The sequence below is a fragment of the Heterocephalus glaber genome, unplaced genomic scaffold (assembly GCF_053883595.1).
Source record: "Heterocephalus glaber isolate CG9 unplaced genomic scaffold, H.glaber_assembly_v1.0 deba00000546, whole genome shotgun sequence".
Classification (NCBI taxonomy): Eukaryota; Metazoa; Chordata; class Mammalia; order Rodentia; family Bathyergidae; genus Heterocephalus; species Heterocephalus glaber.
The window spans coordinates 30,880,964-30,893,729 of record NW_028258147.1 but is presented as its reverse complement, the minus strand read 5'-3'; the positions used below and the strand labels follow the sequence as shown (position 1 = coordinate 30,893,729).

At 36.9% G+C, this 12,766-nt stretch overlaps 1 protein-coding gene across 1 annotated transcript in view; it reads right to left on the bottom strand.

Moving 5' to 3' along the window:
- The window catches only part of Pon3 (paraoxonase 3), a 28,779-nt gene that overhangs the window by 8,247 nt on the left and 7,766 nt on the right, over positions 1 to 12,766 (bottom strand). Inside the window, exons 4-5 of the mRNA XM_004862712.3 lie at positions 12,132 to 12,297; positions 238 to 364 (exon numbers count right to left, since the gene is read on the bottom strand). Of these exons, the coding sequence (XP_004862769.1) occupies positions 238 to 364; positions 12,132 to 12,297 (293 nt within the window). The remainder of the gene's footprint in view (positions 1 to 237; positions 365 to 12,131; positions 12,298 to 12,766) is intronic.

Below are 12,766 nucleotides of genomic sequence, written 5' to 3'. Positions count from 1 at the left end.
GAGCACCTTTATGGGATTAAAATGCTTTCAAAAAGTTGAAAAATGTAGGGATATTCAATACTGAACACAGCAATTTCTAGTGAGGTGCTGGGCAGTGTCACCACGGGAATCTTTAGAGAGGTTTAGAAAAAATTGCTGCAAAACTACAAGTTTAAGAAAGCCTGCTGAACCAAAGGAGAAAAAAGCACGCAGCAGTGGTGCAAAATAAATAGAAGTACACAAGGTTTAATTCTGTACCTCTTGAGAAGTTCATGTTTTACAGTTTTCAGGTGTATGAGAGAGCGTTGGTGTTCTTCAAATTTAAATATCTCCACGGTGGACTCCATGTGAGGATGATTCACAACATAGAGATACACAGTGCCATCTAAACAGAAAAAAGGGATAGTTTTTAAGAAGTTTACTTCTATTGCAACCATTGTCAGACTTTTAAAAATACTTGGTCACCTCCAAGGCTTTTTGGTTTTGCTTTGTTTTGAGTCAGGGTCTCTCCATGATGCACAGGCTCGTTTTAGACTCCCGCCTTGGCATCCTTGATGGCTGAGACTATAGCTATGCAGCACTGCGCCCACAGAGAGGGTTTTCTTCATATATTTCGCATTTGGTCCTCACGGTCCACAGACAGATTATTAAAACAAATGCCAGAGTCCCCATTTTATTGAAGAAATTGAAGCTCAAAGAGAAGTGACACAGCAATTTCACCACTTCCTGGTGGCAGAGCCAAGCACAGATGTTTGTTCAGTGCAAGGTCTGTTCAGCTACGAATTCTCTCTAAAAAGAACACACAGAACCAGAGTGGTGCACATACATGGATGTGGTTTCCCCAGACGACTCTTCCATAATTAGTTGGAAGCACACGAAATTTTGCTGAAAAATTTTTCATATGCCTGACAACAGCCTACAGTACAACACAAGCTGAAGAAATTTCAGGGCAGTGTATACCTTAAAATAAGCAACATCTCCCAAGCAGACAATGAACTTCCGGTACAAGTCAACTACCTGAGGCTGCAGTAAAAACACTTAATGAACCCAAGGGATATGAAAGGTACACATGAGTGCAAAGGCAAAAAAAAAATCTAGCTAATTCTGGGTATCACTGACCTCAAGCATGTTTGCCTAGCTATTTTCATACTGAAACATGAACTGCTGTGAACAGGACTGAGGGGAGCAAACTGGGCTCTCAGGCTACTGTTTTCAGACTTCTCAGGAGAGCCAGTCTGAGGAGTTTTGGAGTTTCAGTGGGCCTGGCCGCATTCTCAAGTCTCCGTCGGACTTGTTCTGTGTCTGTTGTCCTGACTCGTTCCCTTGATGTGGTGAGGCAAGCCAAGCCCTGCCATGCAAAGTGTCTACTCAGAGACCCCAGGAACTCTTTGCTGCCGTCTCAGGAGAGGGCTTTCCTCAAAGATGAGTCCTTATTCTGGTCAGACCCAGCTGTGTTCCTGGGCCAAGAGCTTCAGAAACAGAATGTAGGTGAATTTCAGCCCCTAACAGCCTTTCAACCAGAAGTTCTTTTTTCAGTCACGATATGAATAATCCTTCATGCTGTCTGTCTGATTTTACCCCTTCTATGTCTAATTTTTGTAGCCTTACAAACTAGATACATAGAGGCTGCCAATCATAACATAAGTACTTTATGGAAGGCTGATTAAATGACTCTGAGTTAATCCCTACACTGGTCCTATCCAAAACAAAGCAACCACTTTCCAAATAACTACCACTCTAACTCTATTCTATGCTGTGTGAAAGCTCCAGGGTAATCTGATCACTTTTCACCCCTTTTTCTTCCGAGCATCTTATGTCCACTACAGTGGCAGGCAAAACAGTTGTGTCTCTTGAATCATATAGAGTTTGGGGCTGGAAGGTGTGATTCAGTAGTAAAGGGCTTGCTTAGCATGTGAAGTCCCTGGGTTCAATCTCCAGCACTGCAAGATAAATAAATATAAATAAAAATAAATAGAATTTGAAGCCCTAATATTATCCCAGTAGAAGACCTAGGCTTACAAGTGAGACTACCCGGGTTCCACTGGATCAGCCATTTACTAACAACAGAAAAGAAATCACACTTTACTACACTCCTCTCAACTCCATTTTCTCCATCTATGAAATTGAGTATTAACATCTGTTATACCTATCCTCCATTTATTCACCTAACATATATTCTGTGAGTACCTACTATGCCTCTGGAACTGTTCTAGACTCCAAGAATTCAACAATGAACAAATCAGATAGTTTTTGTGGTGATCATATTGTAGAGAAGAAAATGAACAGGAAAACAGTAAGTAAACTACAAGCAAAGAATACTAAAGTAGGGGGACACTTTCTTCAGAGTGTCACCCACTTGAGAGTGACAGTTAAACTGGGATCTGAAGATGAAAAGAGCTTTCTACAAAGCAATAACAGGAAATAGAAAAAAGGTTGATATCTTTTGACATTCAAAAAATTGCTACTTTTTTTTTTTTTTGGTACCGGGGATCAAACATGGGACCTTGGGCTTGCCAGGCAGGTGCCAAAAAAATTACTACTTTTGATGAGTGCTAAAGGAATAAGTATACAGAGAGGAGCTGTAACAAGGTACATCTGAAACAAGATGGTAGGAAGATTCCTTGAACAAGTGATACTTAGCTGAAGCCTGAATGATGAGGAAGAGTCAGTCAGAACTGGTGGAAAGCTATTCCAGGCAGAGGGAAGAGCAGATGCAAAGATCCTGAAGAATGAGGAAATTCATCGAAATAAAACATATCCAGTGTGACTTGTCCAGAATGCCTGGGGGAGAGTGGCATCCAGGGAGCATGGAGAGAGCCCATAGATGCCAGAAAGAGTGCAGAAAGCACCTGCTCCATTCTGGAGATTTGGGGGTTATTCTCAGAGCAATATGGAGACTTAAGAAGGGAGTGGCATACACAGACATGCATACAAGTAATTCTTGCTGTAAAAATGGATTGAGTTAGTATTTTAAAAAGGCAAGTTCGGGAACCAATGCATGCAGGCAAGCCCTGTTGAGGGCTTGGACTGAGATACTGCGGGATGGGTTGGGAGAGGTGGAGAGATTGTCTATGTATTTGAAAGGTGATTTGACCAAAACATTATGAGTTGACTGAATGAGTCAAAGAAAGGAGAAATTTCAAGTTTGGGCCTGGAGTTTTATTATAAGAAATGAAGAAATTACAACACATGGAAATTCTTTGTAACCTATAAAGAAATGCAAAATTGTTAGGCACAACTATCTTTTAAAGCAAGGCTTGCTAAGCACGTAAAAAAATGTATATAAGATTTAAGGGGAATACTTAACCTATTTAATAGAACAGCATTCAGGCATTTTTTTTTTTTGGTGCTGGGCATCGAACTCGGGTCCTTAAGCTTGCAAGGCAGGCAGTAGAACCACTGAACTAAATCCCCAGCCCCATCATGCAGGCATTTTAAAAAGGTATTCATTTATTCAAAATGAACAAATCTGTATTAGTGTAGAGGAAAGGAACTGAACAACAATTTACCGAGCGTGTAGAAATAATCTTTAATTATCCTTTGTTGTCCAATAAAACCACCTCCACCAAGCTTTACTTGCCGATATACTGCAACTACAATACGCATTTGAAAAAACTAAAACTTTAAAAAATTCTGAATTTTGACTCTTCAATTTGGCTTTCCCTTCATGGAAGTATTTTTAGTGAGGCTTCACTATTTTCATTTTCCTACTTGTTTAATGGACGGACAAATATAGAATATTTAAATTAGCTTGAAATTATGAACATGAACAAGTAAAAAATAACATTGAAAATTTTTGTTTTAAAAGTGCATACAGCAGGTGTGGTGGTGCACACCTATAATCCCAGCACACTCAAGAGGCTGAGGCAGGAAGATCACCACAAGTTCAAGGCCAGCTTGGAGTACATAATGAGTTCAGGGCCAGCCTGAACTACATGGTGAGACCCTGTCTCAAACAAACAAACAAACAAACAAACAAACAAATAGTGTATATAATCTTGGACTTTTATAATAGCTTTTTGAGATACAATTCCTGTATCATTAAATCTAGTTTTGTAAAATATAAAATTTAGTGAGTTTTAGTATGTTCTCAGAATTGTGCAACTATAACACTACCTAGTTTCAGAATATATTCATAACCTCAAAAGGAAATCATATACCTACTTGCTATCACTCCCCAAACATTCCTCCCACCCTTCTGCTTTCTGTCTCCATGAATCTGCCTATTCTGGACACTTTATATAGACAGAATTATATAATATGTGACCTTTAGTGATTAAATTACTTTGCTGAGCATCGTATTTGGAAGGTGCATCTACTATATGTTGTTGCATGCATCAGTAGTTTTTTGTCAAATAATTTTTTATTGTATAAATATGCCACATTTTCTTTTTGCATTCATCGGTTGATGAGCATTTGGGTATTAGGATTAATGTTGTTATGAATATTTGTATGCAGATTTTGTGAATATGTTTCCAGTTCTCTTCTGGGGCACAAACCAAAGAGCAGAGTTGTTAAGTCATATGATAATTCTGTTTGACATAGCTGAGGACCTGCCAGACTGCTTTCCAATGTGGCCACCCCATTTCATTTCAGAACTTCACCAGTAAAGCATGATGGCTCCAATTTCTCAATAGCCTGGCCTGCATTCCTGATTGCTTATCCCTTTTTTTATTACTTTCATCATAGTGGATAAGAAAAAGCAACTCATTTTGATTTTGAATTTGATTTCTTGAATGGCTAAAGGTAGTGACTCTCTTTTCATGTGCTTTTTGCCCATTTGTATACCTTCTTAGGAGAAATGTCTATTCAGATCCCTGTCTACTTTTAAATTAGTTGTCTTATATTGCTGAATTGTAAGACTTATTTTTATAACATGAATATAAGCCTTTTATCAGATGTGTTATTTTGCAAATAATATTGCTTATCCTTTGGACTTTTGCACATCCTTGATATTTTTGAGGTATAAAAACTTCTAATTTACATGGGTCCAATTTATTTTTTCCTATGTCTTTATATTGTTTTTTAATGTTACATATTTTTCAAAGTGTCTTTATATCTTATATTTCTAAGAGCAGTATTCAAACAAGTTATGATAGTGAAATAAGAAAAAAATAGAGACACATAGAGGCAAGTGACCAGGAAGTTGCTCCCCCCCCCCCCCCGTGATGGTCCATCAGTTTGTTCTCATACTATGACAGGATAAAAAGCAAACTCCGATTGAGCTGGGAACCATCAAGATTGAACTCATGTGTGAGAGGGTCCCATGGAGAATGAGTGAGCCCAGGGCCTTAAAGGGAGAAACACGCCAGAGCAGCAGAGCAGCAAATGCTGTGCACCTCTCCCTAGGCTAACTGGAACCTCTAAAAACAGCATTGGCCATGGAAAGGGACAGCGAGGGTGAAGGTAGTGAGTCTGACCACAGCAGAACACCCCTCCCTCCTCCAAGTGATGTGAGAGAGGGGAGAGATGCACCAGGGGAGTGGAACAGAGGACGGTGTGCAAGGGCTGGAAAGGGCCAACTGAATGCAGGATTCAGAGCAGCCTTGGACAATGGCAACAGAGGGTTAGGGTTAGGGTTAGGGTTAGGGTAAGGAGACTGAGGCAAGCCCCTGAGGGACATCCAAGGAGTTACTGGCTGAAGACTCAGGCCCCAGCCTCACAGCCAGATGTCAAGATGAGCCTGCAAATTTTGTGGAGCTGAGAGTAGACTTGGTGCATTATAGATTTTGGCTCTGATTTAGACTCTACCATAGAACTGTGAACACCAGAGGATAGCTACAGACTTGCGGTGGTAAGAAAAATTTTGTGCTTTGTTGCTGTTGATGTGGTTTTTTTTTTTTTTGGTTGTTTGGGTTTTTAATTTTTGTTGTTTATTTTGTATTGTTTTCTTTTGTTTGTTGTTGTTGTATTTTTTTCTCTTCTCTTGACTAGCTTTTATTTTTTCCTGTGAGGAACATTGTCTCTAGTTTTTCTGGTTTGCTTTGATCTTCTTTTAATTTTTCCCTCATTCTTTCTCTCTTGTCTTCTTCTCTAGTTTCCCAAAGCTTGAATGATCTTCCTTTGTCTTTCAGCCTTGCTTCTGATATCTTTCTCTTCATTTATTCTCTATTTTCCCCCTTATCCCTCGTAAATCGTCCCTCCCAGGTAAAATCACTCTACTAAGGGGAAATTCACTGCAGACATATAACTATAGATTTTGCTCTTATGGTTAATGATACTAAATTAATAGTCACTACAGTTTGTCAGTTTCTAGGCTGTACTTGATGCTGTTATTATTGGTAATTGTATTACCTAAGGCAGGGTATCATACCTGTTGCAATCAGTTGTTCTTCCTTGTATGACAATACTGTGATTGTCTGGGGTCATAATTGTGATTTCTGAGTTCCAGTACCAAAGGACTGGGGGCTGGGCCAAATAGACAGCAACTCCTCACCCCTAATAAATTGTGAAGATAGGATCTTGGGACAGACTTAAAGGCCAAGAGCCACCTAGAACACATCTCTGAAGAATAGTTGTTTCCTAGGGAGACCTCAATATTAATGATAAAGCTACCTACCATAAGCAATTTACAAGCGTCACAGAGAAAACGAATTTTAAAACAAAGAAAAGAAAATGACAAGATACAAAAATATGATACAACTCCAGACCTCCAGCCCATGCAGGGCAAGTCCAGGGGACAATGAGGTGGAGAAAATGAGTAGCCACCCACATGAATTTTGTGAAATGGTGTCAGTAGAAATAACAAAGCAGATGAATGAGGCTACAGAAAAAATTAAGAAATAATTTCTCAGGTAAAAAAGAGATGATGATCATAAGAAGGACTTGGATAAAGAATTTAGAGTAGACACAGAAAAAAAAACCCACAGAGGAGCTACAAAAATGATGAAAACTGAATGCCCAACATAGGAAAGAAATGGAATCCATGAAACAAATTCATACAGATTCAAGAGGCTAAAAATTCTACTGAAAGTATACACAGTAGAATGAGCCAATATGAGGACAGAATATCAGATCTGGAAGATGTGACTGCAGTTAGCAATCATGAAAAGAAAGATTAATAGCAAGGGAAAAATCAATCCAATAGCTGCAAGATGATGTGAAAAAGAACATAAGATTGGGCTCAATGAAAAAGTAGGAGAGAGCACAAATGACAGAAAAACACCTGTTCACAGAAGTAATGAAAACTTCTCAAGGATGGAAAAAGAATTTGACATACAGATTAGTGAGGCGTGTAGAACTCCAATTAGCCATGATTAAAAAAATCTACCCCAAGGGATATAATAGTCAAGATTACAGAAATCCAGAATAAGAACAGAATATTAGAAGCTGTTAGAGAAAAGAAACAAATCACCTATAAAGGAAAACCCATCAGAATCAAAGCACACTTCGCAACATGAACTCTTAAGTCAAGGAGAGCTTAGACTAAGTATTTCAAGTCCTAAAAGAAAACAATCTCTGACCCAGATTGACGTACTCTGCAAAACTATCTTTTAAATTAATGGGGAAATAAGATACTTCCATGACAAAGAACACCTGAAGAAATTCATAACCACCAAGCCAGCATTCCAAAGTGTTCTGAAGGACATCCTAGAAAGAGGTAACAAGGATTACAACTCCATAAACACCAGTAGAAAGAATCTACCAGGCAAGCTGAGCAATTAAACAGAGGGGAAAGAAAAGGAGCCAATAACAGGAAACTAAAATGACAAGGATAAGTCAATATATATCAGTTATAACCATCAATGTAAATGGTCTCAATTCACCAATCAAAAGAAAGACTGGCAGAATGGATCAAGAAATGAGATCCAACAATATACTGCATACAAGAAACACATTTAGCTCAAAAAGAAATTCATAGACTGAAAGTCAAAGGATGGAAAATAATACTTTATAAGACAAGAAGCTGGAAAAAAAGCAGGGATAGGTATTCTGTTTGCAGACAAAGTGGATTTCAAGCCAAGACTGATTAAGAGAGACAAGGTCACTATGTACTTGTTCAGATAACACTCCAAAATGAAGATATAACAATCATAATTATATATGCACCAAATACCGGTGGATCCAACTATATAAAACAAATACTAATGGAGATGAAGAATCAAAAAAGCACTAACACAATTGTAATGAGTGACTTCAATATCTCACTGTCACAAATAGACAAATGAACTAGACAAAAAAATCAACAAAAAAAATATCAGAACTGAACCCAAACTGTGAACAAATGGGCTTAGGAGATGTCTACAGAGTGTTCCATGCCACAATATCAGAATACACATTCTTCTGAACTGCACATGGAACATTCTCCAAAATAGATCACATACTAGCTCACAGAACATGCTTAAGAAAATGCAGAAGAACTGAAATTATTCCATGCATATTATTAGAATATAGTGTAATGAAATTGGAAATCAATGACAAAAGAAACTACAAAAACTACATAAACACATGGAAATTAAATAACCCTCCTGAACAACCAATGGGTCACAGATGAAATTAGAAAGTTTCTACAATTAAATGAAAATGCCAGTACAATGCACCAGAATTTATGGGATGCAATAAAAGCAGTCCTACAAGGGAGGAAAATTTATAGCAGTGAATTTTCATATCAGAAAAACAGAGCAAGCCCAAATAAACAACCTAATATTGAACCTGAAGCTTCTAGGGAAAAAAAAGTCACTGCTAAAGCTCATACAAGAGAGGAAATTATAAAGATTAAGACCATAAGGGCTGGGCATTTAGCTCAGTGGTTCCACTGCCTTCCTTGCATTAGCAAGGTCCTGAGTTCAAACCCCAGTACCAAAAAAAAAAAAAAAAAAGCAACTGAGACTAAGAAAACAATATAAAGAAACAATGAATTGAAGAGTTGGTTCTTTGAAAGATTAAATAAAATTGATGAACCCTTAGCCAAACTTATGAAAAAAAGGAAAGAAAAGACTCAAGTCCGTACAATTAAGAATGAAAAGGGTGAAATCACAACAGATCCTGAAAAAATCCAGATGATCATCAATATGTACTTCAAGAAACTGTATTCAAATAAGATGGAAAACAGAAGAAATGGACAGATTCCTAGACACATATGAATTATGAATCATATTAAATATGAATTAGATACATATGAATTATGAAAGCTAAATCAAGAAGATATAAAAATTCTAAATAAGTCAATATCATTCAATGAAATTGAAAATGTAATTAAAAACCCACAAACAAAGAAAAGCCCACATCCTGATGGATTCACTGCTGAATTCTATAAGAAATTTAAAGAGGATCTAATGCCACTACTTCTCAAAATCTTTAATGAAACTGAAAGAGAAGCAATACTCCTAAACTCATTGCTGTAAGCAAGCATTATCCTGATACCAAAACCAGAGAAGGATCCAAAAGAGAGAACTACAGGGCAATCTCCATAATGAACATAGATGCAAAAATCCTCAATAAGACACTGGGGAAAAAAAATGAAGCAAATCATCAAAAAGATTATACTTCACAACCAAGGAAGAGTTATCTCAGGGTTGCAGGGATGGTTCAACATAACAAATCAATAAATGCAATATACCATATCAACAGAACCAAGGACAAAAGCCACATGATCATCTCAATAGATGCAGAAAAAGCATTTGACAAAGTCCAACACCCATTCATGATAAAGACTCTACAGAAAATTGGAATAGATGGTTTTTATCTCAATATAATAAACTATCAGTCAATGATAAACCAATAGCCAATACCATACTGAATGGACAAATACTGAAAGCTTTCACTCTAAAATCAGGAACAAGACAAGAATGTTCACTATCACCACTCTTGTTCAATATAGTTCTGGAAACATCAGTCAGAGCAATTAAACAAGAGAAAGAAATAAATGAATGAGGATAGGAAGGGAAGAAGTTAAATTATCATTATTTGTGGATGACATGATACTCTACATAGAAGACCCCAAAAACTCCCCCAAAAGACTTCTAGATTTAATAACCATTCAGCTGTGTAGTTGGATACAAAGTCAACACTCAAAAATCAATAACATTCCTGTACACAACAAACTCCCTGAGAGAGAAATTATGGAAACCACACCTTTTACAATAGGATAAAAAAATGAAATACTTAGGAATCCATCTAATGGAGGAAGTAAAAGACCTTTACACTGAAAACTACAGTACTCTGAAAAAAGAGATTGAAGAGGATATTAGAAAATAGGAAGATATCTGTCCTTCTTGAGTAGGAAGAATCAATATAGTGAAAATGCTATACTTCCAAATTTGTGATACAGATTTAACATAATTCCAATCAAAATACCAACAGTATACCTCATAGAGTTAGAGAAAACTATCCCAAAATTCATTTGGAACCAGAGGAGACCTAGAATAGCAAAAGCAATTCTGTGCAACAAAGGCAAGGCAGGAGGCATCACAATCCCTGACTTGAAATTATACTACAAAGCTACAGTAATAAAAACAGCATGGTACTGGGAAAAACAAAACAAAACAAAATGAAACAAAACAAAACCACAGACCTGAGGATCAGTGGAACAGATTAGAAGATACAGAAAAAACTCTGAACGTACTCAACCATCTTATCTTTGACAAAGAGATGGAACACCTTAACTGGAAGAAAGATAGCATTGTTAATAAATGGTACTGGAAAAACTGGCTTTTAACATGCCAAAGATTAAGCATAGACCCATATTTCTCACCATGCCTTAACCTAAAATCAAAGTGAATCAAGGACCTAAATATTAAAACAGAATGCTAACTCTATTGAAAGGTAGAATAGGTAGAACTCTTAAAGATATAGGTGTAAACAAAGACTTTATGAACCAAACCCCAATTACACATGAAAGAATCAACAAATGAGATCTCATCTTGTTAAACATCTTTTGCACAGCAAAATAAAAAAGAGACAACCCACAGAGTGGGAAAAATTTTTGCCAGCTGTTCCTCAGACAAAGGGCTAACATCTAGAATATATAAAGAACTCAAAAAAGATCAGCCTCCCCAAATTTAAAGACCCAGTCCAAAAATTGGCATCTGAAATGAATACACAGTTTTCAGATGATGAAGTAGAAATGGCAAATAAATATATGTTCAACATCACTTGTCATTTGAGAGATGCAAATTAAAAACAACATTGAGATTTCATCTCATTCCAGAAAGAATGTCTATGATCAAGAAATCAACCAATAACAAATGATAGAGGGGTTATGGGAAAAAAAGGAACCCTTCACTACTGTTGGTGGGAGTGTAGACTGGTGCAATCACTGTGGAAATTAGTGTTGAGATTTCTTGAAAAACTAAAACTAGAGGTTCCATTTGACTCACTTATTCCCCTTCTTGGTATCGTCCTGAAAGAATTAAAAGCATCAAATCACAGTGAGATATGTACACTCATGTTTTCAGCAGCACAATCTGTAATAGCTAAAACTTGGAATTAGCCCAAATGCCCGGATGAATGAATAAAGAAAATGTGGTATTTTTACACAATGGAGTACTACTCTGCTGTAAAGAAGGATAAACTCATGATATTTATAGGTAAATGGATGCACCTTGAAGCCATACTCTTAAGTGAAATAAATCGGACACAAATGTTTGATTATCACATTGTTTCTCTGATGTGAGAAACTGAAAGGGTATATAAGAACCAATATGTATAACAGATATTGGAAAATTGGAAGAAAATGTTCCAATGGGAAGGGGAACTAGGGAGAAGAGAGAGGTAAAGGAAAGAAGAGAAAAGGGAAAAAGGAATAGAAGAAAAATTCAAACAAAGCTTTTGTAAATAAGAGCAGAAGAGGGGTTTAAGGGAGAAGAGGGGATGGGAGGAAGAAGAATCAAGATGTATTACATACAGATACAAATTCCCTATGATGAATGTGATCACCACATACATCTAAAATGGACCAATAAAAAAAAGAAAAAGAAAAGAAAAGTGGAGAGAAGAAAGAGGAGGTGACCAAGTAGAGCCCTCAATACTGGTATTCCTTCTTTAACTCAATGTTTTAAAATAGTTTATGCACTTTACATTGTTACAAATATTGTATGCATTTTTAGGGTAAAATAGCACCACCCTCTGTCTTTAACGTTAATGTTGAGTCACAGGGGTGAGTGGTTTCTGTTTCTCTCCTTGCCCCTTATTTTTATTCATTCAGGCTTTACCTTTGTCGATGAAAGTACTGATCCCATGTGGATTAAATAGTTCTTTGTCAAATCTATCACTGATTTTTAGTGCTTGTGCCTTTGAGCTTTGCTCATTCAAATTCATCAAGAAGATTTTTCCTGGCTCATCTGGTGCAAAGTTTGGCAGGCCTGGATATTTTAATCCCTTTCAAAAAATAGAGAATAAGTATGTAACACATAATCATATTAAAATAACATTTTCATAAGGAAGCTAAATGTCAAAGCCACACAAAATGCTCTAAGTTCTACATTTCATTTAGATTCCTTGGGATTTTTCACTTTGTCACAAGTTATGGTCACTATTTGCTCTGGCTGGTTACCAAGGTTATCTAAGCATGGGCTGTGAATATGGGAAGAACCATGTTCAAGATAAGGAAGCACTTGTAATTTAAAAAGAGTTAAGCCAAAAATTATGAGACAGACCAGGCAGTGTGACTTTGTGTGTGTCCTTTGGCCTGGCTGAGCCTTAGATTCCTTGTCCATAAAATAAGAAAGTTGAGATATATAATTGCTAAGATTCTTTCCAATCCTGATATTCTATAACTTGCTTTCCTCAAAGCATAGAAAAGAGGTATATTGTATAATTTTATTGCTCCCATCTCTACATTGAGATT